The sequence below is a fragment of the Xyrauchen texanus genome, chromosome 46 (genome assembly GCF_025860055.1).
Source record: "Xyrauchen texanus isolate HMW12.3.18 chromosome 46, RBS_HiC_50CHRs, whole genome shotgun sequence".
Classification (NCBI taxonomy): Eukaryota; Metazoa; Chordata; class Actinopteri; order Cypriniformes; family Catostomidae; genus Xyrauchen; species Xyrauchen texanus.
Genome location: NC_068321.1, coordinates 22,754,212 through 22,776,784, shown reverse-complemented (window position 1 = coordinate 22,776,784; position 22,573 = coordinate 22,754,212). Strand labels below are relative to the sequence as shown.

General features: G+C 38.6%; 1 protein-coding gene across 5 annotated transcripts in view; it reads left to right on the top strand.

The window, feature by feature from the left end:
- Window positions 1-15,959, top strand: part of LOC127638652 (leucine-rich repeat and immunoglobulin-like domain-containing nogo receptor-interacting protein 1) — a 102,238-nt gene extending 86,279 nt beyond the window's left edge. For all 5 annotated transcript variants that reach the window (XM_052120272.1, XM_052120270.1, XM_052120269.1 and 2 more), the window contains one exon: window positions 10,708-15,959. In XM_052120272.1, coding sequence (XP_051976232.1) covers window positions 10,720-12,567 — 1,848 coding nt within the window. In that variant the 5' untranslated portion in view covers window positions 10,708-10,719 and the 3' untranslated portion in view covers window positions 12,568-15,959. The remainder of the gene's footprint in view (window positions 1-10,707) is intronic.
- Window positions 15,960-22,573: the final 6,614 nt, after the last annotated feature.

The window sequence follows — 22,573 nt, the reverse complement described above, 5'->3', positions numbered from 1 at the left end:
GGCACAGATCAATTTCCACTTCACAAACTCCCTGATGAATTCACAGGAAGACGAGAGGAAGGATTTGGCTTTCTGAAGAGCAGGATTAGGTGCTGCTATCAGGGAAAAGTCGTGGCTGCTCCCAGTTAAGAAGAAACCAGATAATTCCAGCTAAAGGTGGTTAAGCTGGTTATTGGTTGCTGGGTGAATCTCACGAAACCTGTCGAGAACAGATCTAGGTTATATTTTACCGCAAGATCTAAAGAAATAAATATTAAATAGCATTTTGCTTAAAGAAAATGAACCATTATTAGTTTTTGCATTGTGACATTATTTTTATGACAACTTATCATATTTTCCCAACCAATTCCATTCCCAACCAATTCCATACACTTTCCCAACCAAAAATCAAATTTACAACCATATAATGCAGACAATAATTATGTATTATTTAAATGTTAAGGTATTCATATGTACTTTACAATTATATAAATATGAACCACTAAGAGTTTTTCCATTGTGCCATTATATTCATGAGAATTAACCCTTTAAGCTCTGAGGGTGTTTTTAAAGATTTCCGTGGCATACCCAAAATGTAAGGCTTACGACTCGACACAAAAAACAAGGAGGATCAATTGTTTGGTATCATTGTAAAGAAAACCTTTCAATTTATTTCATTATATAGATTATGTTAAATTATGAGTCTCTCGTCCTTAGAAGCTGCTGAAAAATCACAAAAAACATGAGCCAAAAATGTACTTCGTACCTATGATTTTACATTATACACTCAACTGCGACTGTATTAGGAACACCTGTACACCTACTTATTCATGCGATTATCTAATCAGCCAATAGTGGCAGGAGTGTAATTGATAAAATCAAGCAGATATGGGTCAGGAGCTTCAGTCAATTTTCACATCAACCATCAGAATAGGGAAAAAATGTGATCTCAGTGATTTGGAGTGTATATCGAGTGTAAATAATGGGCCACTGTGACAGGGCGGAGGGCGGGGCCGGGTCACCGCCTCCTTTCTATTGATCCCTTTACAGCCACATTCATGAAATTTCATAAATATATTAAATTAAATATATTAAAAACACGTAAACTTTCCGCTGTATTTACGAATGCTTCGTACTCCCCAGATTTGTTAGGACAACTTGTGTATGTTAGTGAATTCATAAAGTTCGTAAATAGAGTGCGCGTGCACGCACATTCACAATGATCATAATCTACCTGCATGAAACGCCATATAAGGAAGGCTTCAGACTCGTTAGTAAATGAAAATAGAAAGATTTGAAACCATTCCTCCATAAACTGGTTTTAGCAGGTTTGTGTGCTGATCCAAGTTGGGCTACAAGGTCATAACTAGATCTACCAGCTTGGAACTGCTTGTTACCATGTTAAACCATCTTTCTCCTTAAGCTAGTTTTAGCTGTTTTTGTTTTGCTGGCTCTAAGGTGCTCTTTCAGTCCTTGACCAAGATGGTCTACCAGGTCAAATCAGGTTTACTAGTTTGTAATCCAGCTGATCGACCATCTATGCCAGATAGGACCAGCTAGTGCTTATAACTGACCAGCTAGAAACCATCTGCAACTTTAAGCTTGTTTTAGCTGGATTTTTGCTGTCTGGCATTTGGATCTTAGCTGATCAATACTGAAGACATTAATGTGTTCTGACTTAAAATCACTTGAACGAAAAGAAGAACTTTTCTCAAGTTGATGAAAAGAGCATTTTCTCACAGCATATGTGTGAAATCTAAATTCCTTTCACGAAATGTGTCATTTGACATGTTTCTGCTGGTGTTTCGGAAGAGACTCGCAACTGTACATCATCACACCATTATCTAGTTAGTTCCTAGCCAATCATACATTAGCCATTGCTTTAAAAGCCTGCTTTCAATGTACCTCTTTGCTGTTTCCGTGTGCCAACACCGCAACCTCCACCTCCCCAACACCACCAGTTGAGTCCCGTCCTTCACGGTGACAGGTTCCTCGCCCACTGCCTCCTATCTCTGGCAGGATCTGACGGTTCGGGTAGCAATCTCATCAGACCGCCAGTCAGTTCAATATAGTTTCATCAAATAAATGTAATGTCAGCCTTACCAAGCTTGCAAGTCTTTGTAATAGAAATGGCATGGTTGCTTCAGTAAATGTGCTTTTCATGTCGAATTTGCTTTTAGGACACTACCGGTTTGGTTTAGATGTTGGTTAAGGGTAAGGAGGTCTGTCTTGTTCACCTATCATTTATCTTTTAGGACACTATCGGTTAGGTTTAGGTGTTGGTTAAGGGTAAGGAGGTCTGTCTTGTTCACCTATCATTTATCTTTTAGGACACTATCGGTTAGGTTTAGGTGTTGGTTAAGGGTAAGGAGGTCTGTCTTGTTCACCTCTCATTTATCTTTTAGGACACTGTCAGTTTGGTTTAGGTGTTGGTTAAGGGTAAGGGTAAGGAGGTCTGTCTTGTTCACCTCTCATTTATCTTTTAGGACACTATTGGTTAGGTTTAGTTAACATTTTTAGGTTACGGAGGTACGATTTATTCTTTAAAACCTTCACTTAACATTCCCCCTAAAAATCGTGTCTGATTACAACATAATTTCACACGTTTTTGGCGCCCTCCGCTGGACATTTCACTGGGAAAGTGCAGCCAAACGTTTAATGAAGCTCGTAATTTTAGTTTGCAACAATGATGCCATTGTTACATAAATTTAATGTGATCAGGCTGAACAGATTCTGACAAAAGGAGATGTTAGACAAAATGTCCAAACTGCTTTTTCAATACAAAGTAGATTTATTGGTGATTCTCAAGCTCCAACATGTTAATGATAATTTTATATAAATGGCAGAATTTGTATTCATGGGTGATCTATCCCTTTAAATTGACTTGTTTCTATATGCAGGTGAAAATTTGTTTTTAGATTCATAAAGAGAGTGCTTTACTGAGCCCAGTAGCTACAGAATTTTCAAATTACAACTGATCAACTCTATACAGGAATGAGATTGCATTTTGAAGCTATAATCACCATTTGTGTGCTGGAGAAGGAAGCATGAAGGTGGGATGCATGCTGGGAAATTGATTGTTTGCCTTGCATCTGCAAGGGTTCCTTAAACAGAGCGTTCAGACACATGGTATTAACGGCTCTGGTGAATTTGCTCAAAAATGTTTTAAGTTGCATACCAGCCAAGCAGCTGTCATTGAGATGAATGAGAATGCTAATAGATAGCTTTCTCCAGGTTAATTAGACCTCCTTAAGCTGCATCATGATTAAAACTAATGAACACAGAGTGACTTTCTAAGTTTACATGATAATGTACCTGTCAGACTATGTTTACTGGGTGTTTGTGGATGCCATACATACACACTCGCACACACAGATCCGCCACACAGGTAACCTTATAAGAAGCAGAGTGATGAATACTGTTGTATAATATGCACAAAAAAACATCCTACACTGCATGCGTGTGTATTTCAGAGTTTGTGAGCATGTGTATATGAGTATGTTTCTCAGTGCAGTCTATCTCATGACTCATTCACTGTTCAACAAAGTGTCACTCTTTTATATTTATTCTGAGAAGGAAATGAGAGAGAAGAAAAAGAAAACAGCGCATGTGTTTTCATAGACAGGTGTTGGTTTAATGTGGGGCAGGGTGAGGAAGAGGCGATGGCTGGTCCTCTTGAGTCTACGTCAAGAAACATTGATGTCTTTGCATATATGTTATGTAAATTCTGTACATAACCTGTGAAAAAAAAAACACTGCAGATTAATTATTTTCAGGGTTAGCGTTAGCACAGAACAACTCTTCATAGGTGCGCTACAAACAAGGGCTGTTCCAAAAAATGATGCTGCCTTAGAAGGTAACTAAATAATGTGTATCCTTTGTGAATAAGGCAATCCCACAAAGGATGCATTGCGGAAAAACTCTGTGAAATTATTCATTCAAGTCGGAAGGGAAATGGTAATTGTAGGTATTTTTATATTTTATGAAATACTAAATAGTATCAATAGAAAAGAGTTCAGTGTCATTATAAATCACTATTTGACCCTATTTTCACCCCATTGGTTGAAGAAACTTATTGGAAAACCATTCTTATGTAAAATTTTGTAATCAATTCAATTCAATTTACATAAGAATGCTTTTGCAAATTATTTGAAGAAATTAATTCTGCTTGCTAGTGTTTCATGAATAATATATTCATGATATTCAAGATATTCAGAATAATTCAGAGTATATATAAATATATATATACACCTGCTCAGGTGTTTAGCTTGCATGTGTGTGTATACAGGATTAGCGAACAGGCAAATCGTAAACTGGATTAGACTCTTAGCATGCTGTTCCAGTAGCAGTGACAGATGTGCAGAATTCAGCTGCTCAGGTGTTTAGCTGCAGTCTTTAAGTGGGATTTTAGCTGCTGGAATATGTCATCCTGCCTGCAGTAATTCACAATCAGACCGATAGAGTCATATGTATCATAAATATATAATAGTTAATGATGCAACTGGTTGCAATACGGCCCCTAATCATGCTGATCAAGCCGAGAGGGATAAAGGCAACCAGAGAGAGAGAGAGAGAGAGAGAGAGAGAGAGAGAGAGAGTTACATTCAGCTGCCCTGAATGTGTCATGTCTTTTTGTTTAAGTTTATTGTTAAACTAGTTTTAATAATTCCATTGAACTTTGTTACACTGGTGGTGAAACCCGGGAAGGAGGAGGGATGCGCCGTAGTAGAGTCCTCGCCACTACCATCCACCTCAACGGAGCAGCCGCGGCCATCCTCCGGGGGATGGAGGAGCCCGGCCGCCTGAGAGTGGGGGAACGGCCACCGACTGCGAGGGGAAGAGGGGCTCCTAGCTGACCACCTGGAGCGGTCAGGGCCGCTGCCAGGGGCGGAGGAGACCCCTACCAGCTGCTAAAACTCAGCAGGGTCAAGAGCTGACCGCGAACGGGGAGGGGCTCCTGCCCTGACCCCCTACCCTGTTCTGTCCACCAGGGGCCGGAGGACTGCCTGGGGAGGCACGGCTGTCATCCACTATAAGGTGGAGGAGTGGCAGAGGACCAAGCTACGGTGTATCAGAGAACCGGCGAGTAAAAAAATCTCTCTCTCTCTCTCCCTCCCGCTGTTGGCCTTTCCCTCTCTTTTTAAATATTATTGTTGTTGTGTTTCCCTCCCTTGTCCCCTCCCAGATCCAGAAAGGTGGGGATGGGGGGTCGGGGGGGGTGGATGTACATCAGGAGGGGGTTCCCCGGCCTGAAAGAACGAGGGAGGATTGTGGCAGGGTGGAGGGTGGGGCCGGGCCGTGATGCTGCACACCTGGCCCCTAATTAGGCTGATCAAGCCCGAGAGGGATAAAGGCATCCGGAGGCGGCAGTTAGAGAGAGAGAGATTTACGGGCAGCTGCCCTGCATGTGTTTAGGTTTGTGTCTTTTTGTTTAAGTTTCTTATTACACTATTATTTATATTGTCAAGCCGGTTCTCGCCGCCTCCTTACCTTTGAACTTTGTTACGCCAGTATTTTGTAGAGTGAATGGATAAAATACTAGTATTCTTTCGTTGATGAGCGAATCTTTTTTTTTTTTTTTTTTTTCAAACAAATCTTTAAGCGATACAATTTTTTTCGCTTTGTTTCGGTAGTGAGTGACTGAGTTTTTAATGAATAAGTCGAATCAATGATTCAGCGATTCTCTCATAACACATGTTGGATTATGTGTGTTTTATATTTTCATCCAAGTGAATCAAGTCACTAGCAATCTTGTGCCCCCTTTCCCACATGTTGAAAACCCCTGCAGTGACTGCAATCTGCTGCATCATTTGCTAATTTATTCACTTCGATGTTTAACATACTACCACACTGCATTACTTTACACAATAACTTACTGGAGGTCGAGTGGATTTTGCTGATACTGATAATTAGGTGGTGGAAAAGGCTGATAACTGATTAATCGGATGATTAATCACAGAATGTTTCAACATTTCCTTAGTCAGCACAGACATAGATCCCAGAGTCCAAAATGAATAAAATCCCAGATGTAGTTTATTTTTCAATCAAAATCCCAATAATAACCAGAAATAAAAGACAACTGGGTGCATATTGTGGGACTTGACCAAATTAAGCTTTTTACAATTATTATCATTATTGGAGACAATATATGTGCTGATGAGGGACATTTCTATAAAAGTCGCATTTTTCTTTGCATGCCCTCGCTTTAATTTAAAAAGATACATTTCAGAGTAATACAAAAAAATACGTTTTTTATATGAAGGTAGACTGGTGCCGATAGTTGCTTTTTGGAACTACCGGTTATCGGCTATGCCAATAGTTGCAGATAACAGATAGTTCCAGAAAGCAACTATCGGCACCGATTAATCGGTAAAACCGATATATCGTCTACCTTTATAACTGACCATGTTACTTTACATGCTACTTCATGGCACTACTTGACTGGGGGTTTTTTTTACATGCCTTACTGCTTTAGAGTCTCACTTTACACACTATCTCACCACATTGTTTTCCATGCAACCACTCAGTTACTCTAGAGGTAGAATGAAGGTCACCGACCCCAACAACAGAAGAGTCTATTAGAGGGCTTTATATTATCTGAGTCAAGCATTGATTTGGATTATCTTAAATTCCGGTTTGAATCCGGAAAGGTTTCCTTTCTCTCGTTCAGCATGAAATAATACATAACTCTATTTGATTTGACTCCCAAAGACAGATAATTAGCAATATATTCTTACACCTTGTTCCTTGCCAGCAGTGAGAGTTCTTTCATGTCAGTTTCATGTGAGGAATATTTACATACTCTATACTCTCAGGTTTAGGCAGCACACACTTTAGGGCGCTTCATTTGCATTGAGGAGAATCCAGCGCTGTGCTTGAATGCATGCAGAATGCTCTTAAACTCATTGCTTCTGTTGCTTCATTATTGATCCTGAAGAACAGCTGTGGAGCTCACAGTGGGAACACTGCAGATTATTCATTACAAATAAGCATTCAACATTACTGTAGCTCAACGGAGAAAACATACTGTAGCACTAGCAATGCCACTTTGACTATTTTTGACCCAGGAAAATGGTTAGAACACTCAGACACACAAAAATGTTTAGGGATGATGCAAAGATGCAAAGGGAGTAGAGCTAAATGGAATGCTGTAATTGACACTTTTCACGATTTGTGAATCGCGGCAGCTATAATAGTAATCTCGATTAATTATTCGGAAACACTTTACAATAAGGTTCCATTTGTTAACATTAGTTAACTACATTAGTTAACTACATTAGTTAACGTGAACTTATGGTGCGTTCACATACAACATAAAGAAAATGTTCGCCTCGCTTTGCTTGCGCAAGTTTGACGACTGGATTATACATTTGTGTTTAAACTCGCGTTTGCGCGAGTAACACGAACCCGCAAGTATTCCCCCTTCTCTTCCGGAAAAGGACAGGAGGCTGGGCTTCTACGACGTGGTTCATAGTAAAGTACAACCAATAGCTGGAATCAAGTAGACACGCATATTTTCAGAACTTACCAGGTAGTCCAACTTCCTCGCTCACTTTCCTCCAAGCGATGTCTTCATTCGTCCGGTCTCTGTACATGTATGATGTCGTGTCATACAATTACAGGTGCCCACACACCGCTACAGCAATTTTTTCATCAATTTTTCCAGAGTTGAAAAGTTTCAACTTGCGTGAATATACCTTAATGCAGCGAATGAAGCGATTTCGCGTGTTCGAGTCGCGCCATTCGCTTCATTCGCGTCGCCCGGCACGAATTCGCATCTATTCGCGTCTTTGCATTGACTTTGTATGTACTCTCTTCACATTGTATGTGAACGCACCATAACAATGAACAATATTTTACAGCATGTATTAATATTGGTTAATGTTAATTTCAACATGTAGCCTACATTTTGTTAATTATAATTTGTATGAGTTAACATTAGTCAGAGTGTTATATACCAACATAAACTAACAATGAACAAATATATTTTTATAAACTAGCATTAACCAAGATTAATAAATGCTTTAAATATTTGTGTTCATTTTTGATACCTAATGCATTTACTAATGTTAAGAAATGGAACCTTATTTAAAGTGTAAAACATTGCATCCCGAGCAAAAGCCCACAGAAATAACACTGTCATATGAAAACATTTTAGATAAAAAAAAATGAATAAATTGTTTATGAAGTTCTTCCTCAACATATTTCTTATGAATTACTCACAGTATTTTGAGTTACAGTGTAGATTAGAGGTGCACACTGATAAGATAAGAAGACAAGATTTTAATTTGCACTTGGGAATTTGCTAACAAGATCTTTTCCACTTTTAGCTTTCTTTAACACACACAGGCTCATTTAGAAGACATATAGTGTGTGTGTGTGTGTGTGTGTGTGTGTGTGTGTGTGTGTGTGTGTGTGTGTGTGTGTGTTTGGGTGATTTACGAGGATATTTCTAAGGTTAAAAACTGGTAATTACACAGGTATTATGCTTTTTAGTGTCCCCATATTTCAAATCACTTTCAAAACGCACTAAACTATTTATTTATTTTTTTTTCAAATTTGAAAGTTTTTTGTGAGGGTTAGGTTTAGGGGATAGAATCTAAAGTTTGTTCAGTATAAAAGTCATTATGTCTGTGGAGAGTCCGCATAAGGATTGCTGCACCAACGGGTGTGTGTGTGTGTGTGTGTGTGTGTGTATGAGAGAGAGAGAGAAAGAGAGAGTTCTTCTGCACTCCATTGACTCTTTTTAATGGTCTTGTGCTGCAAGATAATTCCCTTTAGAACCATTTTAAGGATCATAAACACTCTACAAGGTCTTTGAACTGGAAAGTTTTGCTTGTGGGGGTCATTGTGATATTAGCATGAGGAGGTGTTTACCAATATAATATTTATTTCAGGGCAAAAGCAATCATCACTTGCATCAGACTTCTTAATGCAAGTTGTATGTTTTATGATAATGCGACAGGGATGTTGCATTTTAAGACATAATATGTGCGTTAATGCCTTATTTTGGCCAGATTCTAAGGCAGCATTGCACATATACATTGCGGAGAAAGCGATTCCGTAATAGTGAAAAATGAGATCCAAGGTGACAAAATAAAAGATGATAAAATCTCATTCACATTTATTACTTAAATTGTACAGTATTTCCACATCATGACAGGATAAGTTGCACTGCCTTTAATTTAGGCTGATTTTATATAAAAAAATATATATTTATAAATAATTTAAAATCTTAAAAATGACTGTATTGGTTAATTAAATTATTAATTACATTTTTAATGAAAACAATGTCACAATGCAAAAAATAATTTAATTTTAATGGTCCTAAAAATAAAAATATAAATTTGTGTTTTTTTTTTTTTATTTATTTTTTTTATTTGTTTTTTTTTACTTGTCGTGAAATGTGACCTAGACATGTTTTTAAAGGTGAGATTCACATTTAGTTTATTTGTTATTCATCAGAGAGAGAGAGACATACAGACAGAGAAAAAGATCATTTCAGGTCTGCCTTAAAGCAATTCCCTTTTTTTGGTCTCACATGCTCCGGTGGCAGATGTTAGCTGGTTTATGTGTGCTCCTGCTGACTTTCTGTGAACTGGATTTCTCCCTGAATATTGTAGATAAATTCACATGTATCCGTGCCATCATTTCAAATGGAATCCAGACATGCAACTGTGAATACTCTGAGGATTTGTGAGTGAAAAGACTGGTTGGACAAAGAAAGAGCCTTCTAAATCACCTCTCAGCTGTTTAGTTGCACCAAAGGTTTAGACGATTCACCAATCTCTTATGATGGTGATGTAACCCTTGCAATAGATTCCAAGTCCAATTCTGGCACTTCGTGTGCATGAGTGCAACTGTGTGTTAAAAGCCTTTGAAGATGCACTTGTTCAAAGCAAAGGAGATGGAACCCAAAAGTGCCAATTCGCAAGTTGATGCCATTGGCGTATCTTTCTTCTTATAGATCCGAATAATCATTGTGACTGTGCAATTGTTTTATGAACCTCAAATGCATGTGGCCTGCAACCTTTTTGAGAGGATAGAGAGACAAAGCAAAAACCCTGTTACATATTTGATAAAATTGAGTGTTGAATGTTTATTTGAGTAAAGCTTGCTATATAATCATATGCATAAATTACCATATTACTCTACTATGTTATGATGCATATATTGCAAAGTCATTGAAATAATAATTTTTCATATACTTTGTAAATAAGATTTATTTTAGGATGTGATTTAAAGATTACAAATTACTCATTCGTTTTACCATTTAATCATCATCCTTACAATTTAATGCATTTTAATGTGGGAGAGACAATAATTTTAGAAGAACTTGAACTTCTTAACTTTAGGTTTGGTTGAAGTCAATTTAAAGGAAACGTTCACCCAAAAATGTAAATATAATAATTTACCCACCATCATGTTGATTTAACCCTGTTTGGCTTTAGTTTTTTCTGTGGATATCAAAATAAAATGTTATGAAGAATGTTAGACCCTCAGTAACTGCTAAACTGAAGCTGTGGTTTTGTCTAACATCTTCTTTTGTGTTCCATGAGCATATTTTATAAGCACATTCCATTTAAAAAAAAAAAAAAAGCAAATTAAAAACTGGAAGCTTCAGTCAATAATGTGCAGTTTAATTGTTTATTAATTTGGATGCCTTTAATTTCATATTTAATAACTAAGTAATGCTCTGTTTCTCCTCCTCTCCCTCTCTCTATGCAGGTAACCGGTAGGATGGTAGCAGGGGAAGTGAGTGGGCACAGCTTCCTGGTGGCATGCTGGCAGCCCATTCTGATATTAATGCTGGGCACAGTGCTGTCTGGCTCTACCACAGGCTGCCCATCACGCTGCGAGTGTAACCCACAAGAGCGCTCAGTCATGTGCCACCGCAAGAAACTAATGTCCGTTCCAGAGGGAATCCCGTCAGAAACACAACTTTTGGACCTCAGCAAGAATCGAATCAAAACCATCAACCCTGATGAGTTCTCTACCTTCCCAAACCTGAAAGAACTGGAGCTCAGTGAAAACACAATCTCCGCCATTGAGCCTGGAGCATTTAACAATCTCTACAGCCTGCGGACTCTGGGACTTCGCAGCAACAAGTTGAAGCTCATCCAGTTGGGTGTGTTCACAGGCCTCAGTAACCTAACAAATCTGGACATCAGTGAAAATAAGATTGTTATTCTGTTGGACTACATGTTCCAGGACCTCTATAACCTGCGCTCGCTGGAGGTGGGTGATAACGACCTTGTCTTTATATCCCACCGGGCATTTCATGGCCTCAGCAGCTTGGAGCAGCTCACGCTAGAAAAGTGCAACCTGACCTCTGTCCCGACAGAGGCCTTCACACACTTGCACAGCTTGGTTATGCTGCGTTTACGAAACCTCAACATCAACAGCATCAAAGACTACAGCTTCAAGCGACTATACCGTCTCAAAGTGCTAGAGATCGCCAACTGGCCCTACCTGGATACAATGACCACCAACTGCTTGTACGGATTGAACCTCACATCTCTAACGATCACCAATGCAAACCTGACGTCAATTCCGTATTTGGCTTTGCGACACCTAGTTTATCTTCGGTTCCTCAACATGTCCTACAACCCCATCCAGATGATTGAAGGCAACCGGCTTCATGACCTGCTCAGGTTGCAGGAGTTGTACCTGGTGGGCGGACGACTGACAATGATCGAACCGTATTCTTTCAGAGGACTCAACTACCTGAAAATCCTTAATGTGTCCAGCAATGCCCTGACCACCCTGGAAGAGTCTGTATTTCATTCGGTGGGAAACCTGGAGACACTTGCATTGTACGATAACCCACTGGCGTGCGATTGCCGGCTACTTTGGGTCTTCCGACGTCGTTGGCGACTCAACTTCAACCGCCAGCAGCCCACATGCTCCTCACCCGAGTTCGTTCAGGGTAAAGAGTTTAAAGATTTCCCTGATGTCCTTCAACCCAATTACTTCACGTGTCGCAAGTCAAGGATTCGAGAACGGAAGCCGCAGCAGAAGTTCGTTGACGAAGGTACAACTCTACACTTTGTGTGCCAAGCAGATGGAGACCCAACACCCATTATCTTGTGGCTATCCCCGCATAAACAGTTTATCACCACCAAAACAATAGGTCGGCTTACCGTTTTCCCTGACGGAACTCTGGAGGTGCGCTACGCTCAGATTCAGGACAACGGAACGTACGTGTGCATTGCTAGTAATGCTGGTGGAAATGATACCGCTTTGGCCCACCTTCACGTCCACAGCTACTCCCCAGATTGGCCCAATCAACCCAACAAAACCTTGGCCTTCATCTCCAATCAACCGAATGATAATGGAACCAATGGAACGAGAGGCACAGTCCCATTTCCATTTGATATAAAGACGCTAATTATCGCCACCACCATGGGATTCATTTCCTTTTTGGGTGTCGTTCTGTTCTGCTTGGTTCTCCTCTTCCTCTGGAGTAGAGGCAAAGGCAACAGCAAACACAACATTGAAATAGAGTATGTCCCACGTAAATCGGATGCTGGGATGAGCAGCAGTGGTGCTGATGCCCCTCGTAAATTTAACATGAAAATGATATAATCCAGCCCGGGTGCTCAAAGGACCCTTTCAAAAACAGACTTATAAAGACAGAAACAAAAGAATCCCTGCCTGAAGAACCTCTGACTCTGGAGAGAGCTCCCCATAGAGGAAGCGTGTTTTCCCTCTCTCGAATCAAAAGACGGATGTGTGGCAGAGGGGCCCGTGCTGTTGTTCAGTATTGAACATAAGAGAGGGAAAAATTTTCCCTCATGCACACTCCACTTAAACTCCGCCTACGGGGACCAATATCTTGAAATGATTTTGTTTGAGAGCACTTAATTTCCTGTGGATTTTTATGGGCAAAAATATGAAAAACAAATGGAACCTCCCAAAATGTTCTGTGTCGACCTTCAGAATGCAAAAGCAGAGCGTTCTTATCCCTGCTGCCTGCATCCTCTTTGTTTGTTTGTTTGTTTATTCGTTTAACCCATTTGTTTGTTTTTTACTAAAGCAAATAGTTTTATGACAGAAAAACTGTAGATATTTCAGGGGTGAAAGCACAGTAACAAAACTAACAGCTGAATTTGCCCAACATCTTCTAGATTATGTCAAACCGCACAATGTGGAATATAATAGATTCTGTTGGATACAAGTCCTGCCATATAGTTCCAGAAATGTTTATAGCAAAACTTTCATGGAACATTTCTTTCTTTGTACCTGTACTCTGCTGTTTCTTTTTACTTTGTATTGGATTTCTGTTTTAGATGTATTTGTTGAGTAAGTTGAGGAGATTTAATTAAAGGAACATCAAAGCATTGTAGTAACACCTGGATAACCACATTTATTGGTTAGAAGATTGGCAAGGTAAAACAGTTGCAATTATGTGATGTTTTTATTTTCATTTTTTAACCAATTTTTTATTTGATTTCATGTAGCCTGCAGTGAGCATTTCTGTTGTGCCAGGTCATATTTTAACCCATTTACAACAACGCATGTTCGCATTCTTATGTAACATGCCAATTCCTCTGTTAAAGCTTTGGATCAACAAGTTTTATTCCCCCAAAAGCAACACTGAGACAGTTTTTGAGAGGATGTGTCATTTCATAAAAAGGTGTCAATGTGTTCGACAGCCCAAAATCACACTCACTTGCTACCACTGCTGGGTCTCACACCATGAGAACATTTTCCACCATCGGGCCGAACGGTTCTCGCAGTTGGCGCGGTTCTGGTTTCACTGTGCTTCAATGTACATAACAGATACTGCACTTCAGTTGACGACGGCGTCAGAGGTCAACATTTGAGCGAGTGTGCTATAGAAGATGATTGCATATTCCAGTTTTTAGGACTGCTGTTTCCCCTGGTTTGTACTCTGTTAAAGCAAAGGAAAGACACGTCCCGTTTCGAAAAATGTCAAGCCAAGAGAAAAAGGCGAGAGGTTTAACATTATTTGCTGAGGGGCGGTGCATGCAACCTGACATGAACATACATAGAGGTAAAAGTTCCCAGACTAGCTTAAAAAGACATTTAGGGTGTGTTCACACTTGTTGTTCGGTTCCCTTGGTCTGGGCCAAAAATGAAAATGATACATTTAGTCGTGGTTTGTTTAGCGTTCACACTGGCATTTTTAACACTGAACCTAACAATACAAAACCAAAGGCATCAGGGAAAAGTCACGACCTGATTGGACAGAATTTATGACGTATATTTTTTGACGGAACTTTGGCGATATTTTGATATTTTGGCGAAATGCGCTCGTTGGATGTATATATGTATATATGGTGGTATTCTTACCAGCTGAGAACAAACGAAGAGTTAATAAAATGTGTAAAGGAGTCAAAACAGTGCCAGGGATTCCTCCGTTGTACACACAAAGGAAGATATGCTGCAAGGACAGCTGACGGGGGGTTCTGACGCCAGTATGGAACCGTAATGGGAAACATAGCTCCTATGATAAGAAGAACCAGGTATGCTTGAGGTCAGTATTAGGCAAATTACTTCCTGGTTTTGGTCCGTTTAGACGTCTTTGGTCCATGTTGGATTCATATATCAACCGAACCGTACCAGAGTTTGTTTGGAAGCGGACCGAGACCCACTTTTCAGACGGTCTCTGTTCGCTTGTTTAGTGCGCACCAAGGTTCGGGTGACAGCGTTCACACTTGTTCAAATGAACCGCACTAACAGAGCAATCGCACCAGAGTTCGTTTTAATCGTACCAAACCTACCAAGTGTGAACACACCTTTATTGTCAAAATATTACCGCATATTCTACCTCCCTGATGAAAAAGGCGTGTAGAAAATATATACTGTACTAGTTAAACCATTATCCAAAAAATCAGGAAGGAAGATACATAAAACACACCATTTTTTTTATTAAATGTTATTAACCTCACCATAGCCAAACAAATTAGTTGCTTTGGCATTGGCAAATTGACAATCGTGAGTCACCACGTACTAAAGCTATTCCACCAGCATGATTATGCACGTGCTGAGAACGGTTTAAAATCGTGCCGTGCCGAACCGTGCTCAGAACCATTTGGCCTGATGGTGGAAAAGAAGCTGTGGTCTCAGATCTGTCTTCTGGATCTTACACCTGTCTTATGGTCTCAGATCTCTTTTTCTTTATTTCATGTAAAGTGTTGGTGCCCAAAGAAACTGTCTCAGACGTTATCACGTCAGTTCAAAGTTATCCATCACATCTAAGGAGGCAAACGGTGCTGATTTGGTTTCTTGGTAATAGCACAATGTTGATAGTGTCAGGCAAATATTGCAAAGTTGTTAATAAGGCGCATGAATCTATAATGAGCCTAATTTGCATTGAAATGAGGTGTGTTTGTGCTGAAAGAAATGTAACTGGATTGCGAGTGGTTAGTGAATAAGACCTGAAAATACTGCACACAAAAATGGAGCAACGGTTCACTGAAGTCCAGCTGTGTGTTTAGTGTGTGGTTAATCTTATAGTGATTTCTGTAGAGCTGTTTTAGTGGACTGGATTTTGCACTAGTGTGGATGGGTTTCACCTTGCTAAGAGATTTGTACTGCTGACTGAAGCCACAGATGGAAGAATTGCACAGATGGTTTAACCCTTACTGATCCACTTTAGTTAATCTGTGACACACACACGCGCACACACACTCCTGAATCTCTCTAATCCTCTGCCTCTGTGCTCTACCTGCTGTTTCCATCGCATTATGTCTAATAAATCTTTATCTGACCGCTGCCCTCTCTGACATTCAGCCCAGGACGATAATGTGCATTAATGTGGTCCATAATATTCTTTTATACTGATGAAAAAACACTGATCAAAGATCTAAGGTGAAAAATCTAGTATGAAAAATGTTTAAATTGTTCTGTGCAATAAAAGTATTATGCATTTTCTTTTCGTTTTTTATTTTGAATTAACACAATTTTATTGATGTTGAATTGTTAAAAAATATGGTATGTTGTATTAAACAATCTATGGAGATTTTTTACCAAAAAGTGTGCCATGTTTATTTTTTGCTCTTCAAATATTGTGTGGATATGCTTTAATTTAAGTTAATTTAAAATTATTTTATTAACCTGCAGTAAAGCAAACAATAACCTGCTGCTTTGCAGCCCCTCTTGTTGCAACTACAAGATGTAATGTCTACTCTAAATAACAAGAAATGGCATCACAAATAAAATAAGTAGTCACAATTGCAAGATTTAATGGCTAAATAATATTCAAAAACTTTATTACAGACTCAGGGTCTAATTAAAATACTGTAAAATAAATACATTAAATAAATAAATACTAATTCATACAAATCAGTGTGTTACAAAGATGCAACGGTACCAATGTATCCATAGCTTGTGGAGACACAAGAAATTACATCATAAATATTAGACGAAAAAGGGCATCACAAGGCATCAGTTGACGAAAAAGGGCATCGCAATTAATAGTAGTCGAAATTTAGTGATGTTATTTCTAATTAACAAGAAATGACATCATTAACATGATTATTCACAATTGCGATACGTATTGTCTAAAAAAAACGAGAAATTACGTCATGTATTTTAGACGCAATTGCAAGATGCTACGTCTAATTAATTATAAATGACATCACAAATGTAAGTAATCACAACTGCAAGAGATAATATCTAAACAACAAGAAATTACATCACAAATACGAAATGTAGTCACAATTGCGAGACGTAATGTCTAAATAACGAGAAATTATGGCACATAAAATAGTTGCGATTGTGAGACGTAATGTCTAAAGAACAAAAATGTACATCAAAAACATGAGAAGTAGTTGCAATAGCAAGATGTAACATTGAATGAGACATTACATTTAAAATAAGAGTAATCGGAATTGTGAGGTGTAACGTAAATAATGGGACATTTTATCACAAATGTGAGTAGTTGCAATTGCGACACGCAATGTCTAAATAATGAGAAATTACTTAACAAAAATGAGAAATGGTCGCAATCGCAAGATGTGATGACTAAATAATGAGGAATTTCATCACAACTATGGGAAATAGTTGCAATAGCAAGAAAGTCGCACAGTTTCAATTTGGAGAATGAACACACCAATCGTGCAATACATTGTAAAAGTAATATCTTGTAAATGTACCATGACTAGTTTATTACATCAATGCTTCAATAAGCTGTTTAGAAGGCACTTAAAGTGCTGAAAAGTGGCTTGGAGTATAATATTTTTCATTTATTTGTTCATTGCACATGTGGGGCCCCATTGTCCCGATCTGTTGTCCATTCTTGCATTTATGTAGTGATGATAACGTAAGATGATGTCATTTTATTGCAATTTTTGGATGGGTTGTGAAACTCAGGTGCTGTAACTCTTAGATTTTCATTAAAGTTACAGTATATGTAGGAGCTGAAAAAGAATGAATAAGAAATGCTAAAATCTCTTATTCTCTCTGAATACGAAAATCACTAAAGATGAGATGCTCTGAGAAATAGATCATTAGAGCCTTAAAAGGAGTCTGTGAAGAACTGTACAGAGTTTTGAGAGTAAATTCTGTTCCTTATGGTACTGGAAATAATGCTGTAATCACATAAAGAAAGAGGAAAAAGATAGAGATGGAGAAAATTATGGTTTTCGTTGGAGACACAGAATCATCCGGAACTTCCCAGAATGAGGCACTCGATCTAATTTAGCTAATGAATAGAAAATAACTGTTTTGAGTTTATTGGTGGCTGACTGACACACACACAAACACAGAGAACTTTGATTTCCTTTTTCATCTTGTTTTCATTTGGGGTTTCCTCCGACAGGCCTGTTTAACAAGTATAGAACTGAAGAAGGTGTAATTATCCATTTGAAGGAAACTCATCTCCCTTCAAAAAGCATGGTAATAGTGCACTTTAAAACTCTTAAAAGCACTTATTTTATAGCCTAGGGATATAAAGATGGTTCCTTGACAGCATATACATTTCCTCTCTGTGTTTGGAGGAAGCTTTAAAAGTATTAGCATTAGAAACACTCATGGGGCTTTTCCACTGCACGGTACAACTCGACTCAACTTTTGGGGTTTTCCACTGTGGATAGTACCTGGTACCTTTTTGTACCACCTCGGTCGAGGTTCCAAGCGAGCCGATACTAAATGTGACATCAAAACCCTGCAGATCACTGATTGGTCAAGGAGAATCGTCAGTAGTAGCGTCACTGGATTTCTGACACGTGACATCAACCAGCTAGTTTTAAAGTTAGCAACAGCGATAACAGTATCATTTGTTCACGCGACATTCGAATTGTGAAAAAAGAAATGGCTGTGTGCAAAATCATGCTGTGTTCAATAAACAAGGGGTTCTAAGAACCTAGCAGATCAATCTTTATCCTACAGTTTGACGCCTGCACACCAACATTGAGGTAAAAAAACAGGAGATGATATTAAAAATAGCTTTACATATTTAACACAGATCTAGTAATCTGCTTAAATTGGCAAAAACAACCTCACAAACTATTACCTCATAAACATAAAAAAGCATAACTTGATGAAGACTCAGGCGCTGAAATAAACTCCACTTACAATGTGTGCTTAAAGAAGGATTGTCCTTTGTTTTTCTTATGTAGTGCATTTTATGTAATGCTGCCAGTAAAGAATGATATGCCAATAACTCTCATTTGTGTGTTCCTCTTCTCTAGATTATTAATTTAATCAACATCAATGCTGTTAAAAAACATGGATAAATGAGCATTGTTAAAAGCAACTTTGTAGAAATGATCAGAGCTGCTTTGATTAGACTCTGTGATTGACTGCCTATTAGGTAAGGGTTGTTTCGGCTAATGAAACTCACCTGTGATTGGCTGGATGGTCACTCAGTCAGCCCAAAGTAACAAAACGCAAATAATACTGTATACAAATCCTCCATTTGGACTCAATATGGATTCAGCTTGAAAATGTGCAGGAGACTAAAATCACCTTTTTAAAGAGCGTGGGGGACGTGTCTCACAATGTTATACTGTCCGTAACACATTCTCATTTGCACATTCTCACATATATGCACAGATTTATTAATAACGCAGACTATAGCAGAGCATGAATTAACACCCACCACCTGCCAATACAGCAGACTTAGAATCATGCCAAAGTGGCTTTGTTTTAGTTATTTTTATTGATCTCAGATTTTAAAAAAATCCTTGAAAATAATCACTGTACATCACAGGGTGTCACATTAAAATGACTGATTTCTCAGTAAAATTGGAAACAGTAGGTTGACTTTTCTTTAGCTAAAATCGGTCTGTGCTAACCAAAATTGGAAACACTGCCCCCAATGGCCAAAGCGGTAACTGATGTTGGACATATAGTCATATGTGTACCACAGAGGGGCACCAAAAGCAAGTTGTTTTCAGCTGTACAGGCTGCAATACAGTGAAGAGCAGTGTTGGGTAACGTTACTTTTAAAAGTAACTCGTTATAATATTGCATTACTCCTTAAAAAAGTTACATAATTAAAAAGTCATTTTTATGGGAAGTAAAGTGTTACGTTACTTTTGCATTACTTTTTTCTCACAGCCACTTGCTCTTCTGCTATGCTATGCATTCCAACAAAAAATTACATGCATTGCTTACAAGAGACATTACAGGTCATGCTAGCTACTGTATAACACATGTCAAAACAACATAAACAAACAGATGTTTTTTAGACAGTCAGTAGGTCTTTACATTTACATTTATAATAAACAATCAAGAACATGAATATGCATAATTTGTTTTCCCAACAACATGGCAGCCAATATGAATAATGAAATATAACCACTGTCTTGCCTAAAGCAGCAAAGTTCAACACTTGAACCGGCATCATATACGTCATCATGTGCTGTACCCATGACAATATCAGAGTCGACTTGAGGTGTTTTTCAGATGTCAGGATAAAATTCAGTCGGGAATAACAGTCTAACATGTTCAAGGAATAAGTCTGATGAATAAATAAAGATTTTTCACTTAAGTCTCAGTGCACGCTTGTTTTGAGTTGATCCATGGTGCATACAGACGCCACAACTTCAAAGATGCATGTTGATACAACATGAATGGAATCGTTTGTAATGCTGCCAAAATGTCATAAAAACAGATTGTTTCATGAATCAAACTCCTTGTTTATTATAAAACAAAAATGTAGAATCTTTTTAGAAAAGAAGACATTTTCTCTGCATACACAATCGATGTAGAACGTTGCTTGGAGCCACTGATCCAGGTGACGGGAGCAGGTCGGCTGCATAAGTCAGAGAATTGAGAAAGTGATTTATTTCACCCTGTGTATCATGTTGTGTCCAATGGAATACTAGTCTTATAATCCCTCTGCCTAAATGAGTTATATATAAAAATATATTATTTTTAATGTTCTTGACCTCATATCACGCTAAAAACACGAAAATGCGCATGCACGTTAGTAAGTTGATTGACAGGCGATGTCTGTATTTAAAAGGCGGGACTTACTTTCTTCATCCATTGACTGTTGGTTGGTAGAGCTTCTTGGTTTTTCTCCCATTCATTTAAATAGAAGTGACTTGTCTCTATCTGCTAGATAGTCTCTGGCCTCACACTCTAAGGAAATACAATATCTCCTCCTGGAGGTTTGCAAATGTTTACTCTTGATTTCTCACAATACAGGGACAGTAGAGGTGTAAAAAAAGCAATGGTCTAAAATAAAAAATATTGCAATACTTTACTTGTTACTCAAAAAAATTAATCTGATTATGTAACACATATTATGTTTATCATGTTACCCCCAACACCGGTGAAGAGGAATGCATATTTTACAAACTATACCCCCAAACCTAAACCTAGCCATAAGATAGGTTAAGGAAATATTTAGCCTCTGAATCATGCTTTACGCTAATTATGGGGTTGGGGTTCACTGCGGAATCCAAACCTGGGTCTCCCATACTACTGACACAACATGCTTCTAGTCGCGCCACAGGGAAATGTATATACGCTGGAGCCAATAAAAAAATTTCTAATTGGAGATGGCACTTGTCGGTGAGTAGTAGAGGTCTGCAACCCGAGTGTTCGGGTCAGTTTTTCAAGTAAGTCTTCAGGTTTGGATCAGGTTTGTATGAATGAAAAAATCAACAGGCTTGCCGAACTTGTTTCGCACACATGCTCATACTCACAGACACATGTGAACAGACGAGTTAGGGTCCGTTCACACCAAATGTGATTTTGCACGCATCTGTTCTGTTTTCCCATTGTAAACACATGCTGGACGAATATCTTTGACCTTTGCACCACGTAACTTTTTCTTCAGCGTCTCGCACAGGACCGGCACTGTTTAAACAGCGTGTCAAGTTAAAAAGAACTTCAAATTTTCCAAAACGGATGTTGAGACACCTGCACTGTTTTCAGCACAGTTGTCACAAAGATTCAACATTCTAAACAAGTTCAGGGGACTGTCGCATTGTTTCATTATATTCCAAATTGTTCTGCACCAAACGAAGTTTCAGCAAATAAACGGTAAGGCAATGCTTTTTTCCCCTCCTGCTCTAGTGTACTAAGGTGCTGTCATGCCTTGTTAAAACTGTGTATGTTTACTGTTTCAGTACCATTACGAATGTTGCCTATATGCTTACAGTACATAAAATACAGTCTATTGCTACAGTACTTGCTAGGAGAAGAAATTAGATCGTGAGCGAAATCGGGTTCGGGTCGGGCTTAAAGTCTGACGGTATCGTTTGGGCCGGGTAGGGTCGGGCCACACGGTTTCGGTTACGTGTCGGGTTCGGGTTTAATTTTAAGGCCCGTGCAGACCTCTAGTGAGTAGGCATAATGTGGCTGATCCTAGTGTACTCTAGGAAACAACATACTGATTTCCCATGTGATCATGAATATGTTATAAAAAAACAAGGCCAAACGGCACCTTTTAGGCCAAACGGCACCAGTTTCCATCACTGACTATGCCCTGATTAGAATACTACATTAGTGCTCTAGCGTACTGTAGACTTTGCAGTATATACTGCCTACTATTGTTTTTAAATGGTATATGAAACAGTATGCATAATGGAACGATAAACATTTTAAACAGTAGCATGCTACATTTTTGTCACATAACCTCACTATATTGCATGCTTAATTATCGTCCATTTTTAATCCCATCTAAAGAAAATTCACATGCTGCATACTAATCTGAACATTGTCGCTAAGCTACAACTCGTCCTTTATCCACATATGCTTTTGAAGGAACATTCAGTCAAAATCACACCAAATTTCAGCGTTTCATTCTCTTTCTAATAATTGAAATGTAGTGCAGTATATATGAGTGTAATTTAAATATACTAATTATCTCCAAGCAAGGCTGTAACCATATCTTGAACATTTGGGGGACCAAACCATATTGGGTGTGGGGGGGGTCGTGGGTGTCCTTGGTCCTTTAAAATAGTCAATGCGGTAAATGCAATAATTTTCTGAATAAAGGATATAAATGCATTAAAGTTTTTTTAAATGTGACCAAAATGTTATAATTTTTGGTTTTAAATGGTATGTTTTTTAAGTTCACACAGTACATGACAAAAACTGTGTCTGCATTGCTAGCAATTTGCCAATTTCAGTGTTTTCGTTCTGTTTTTGTGCTGTATCAAAG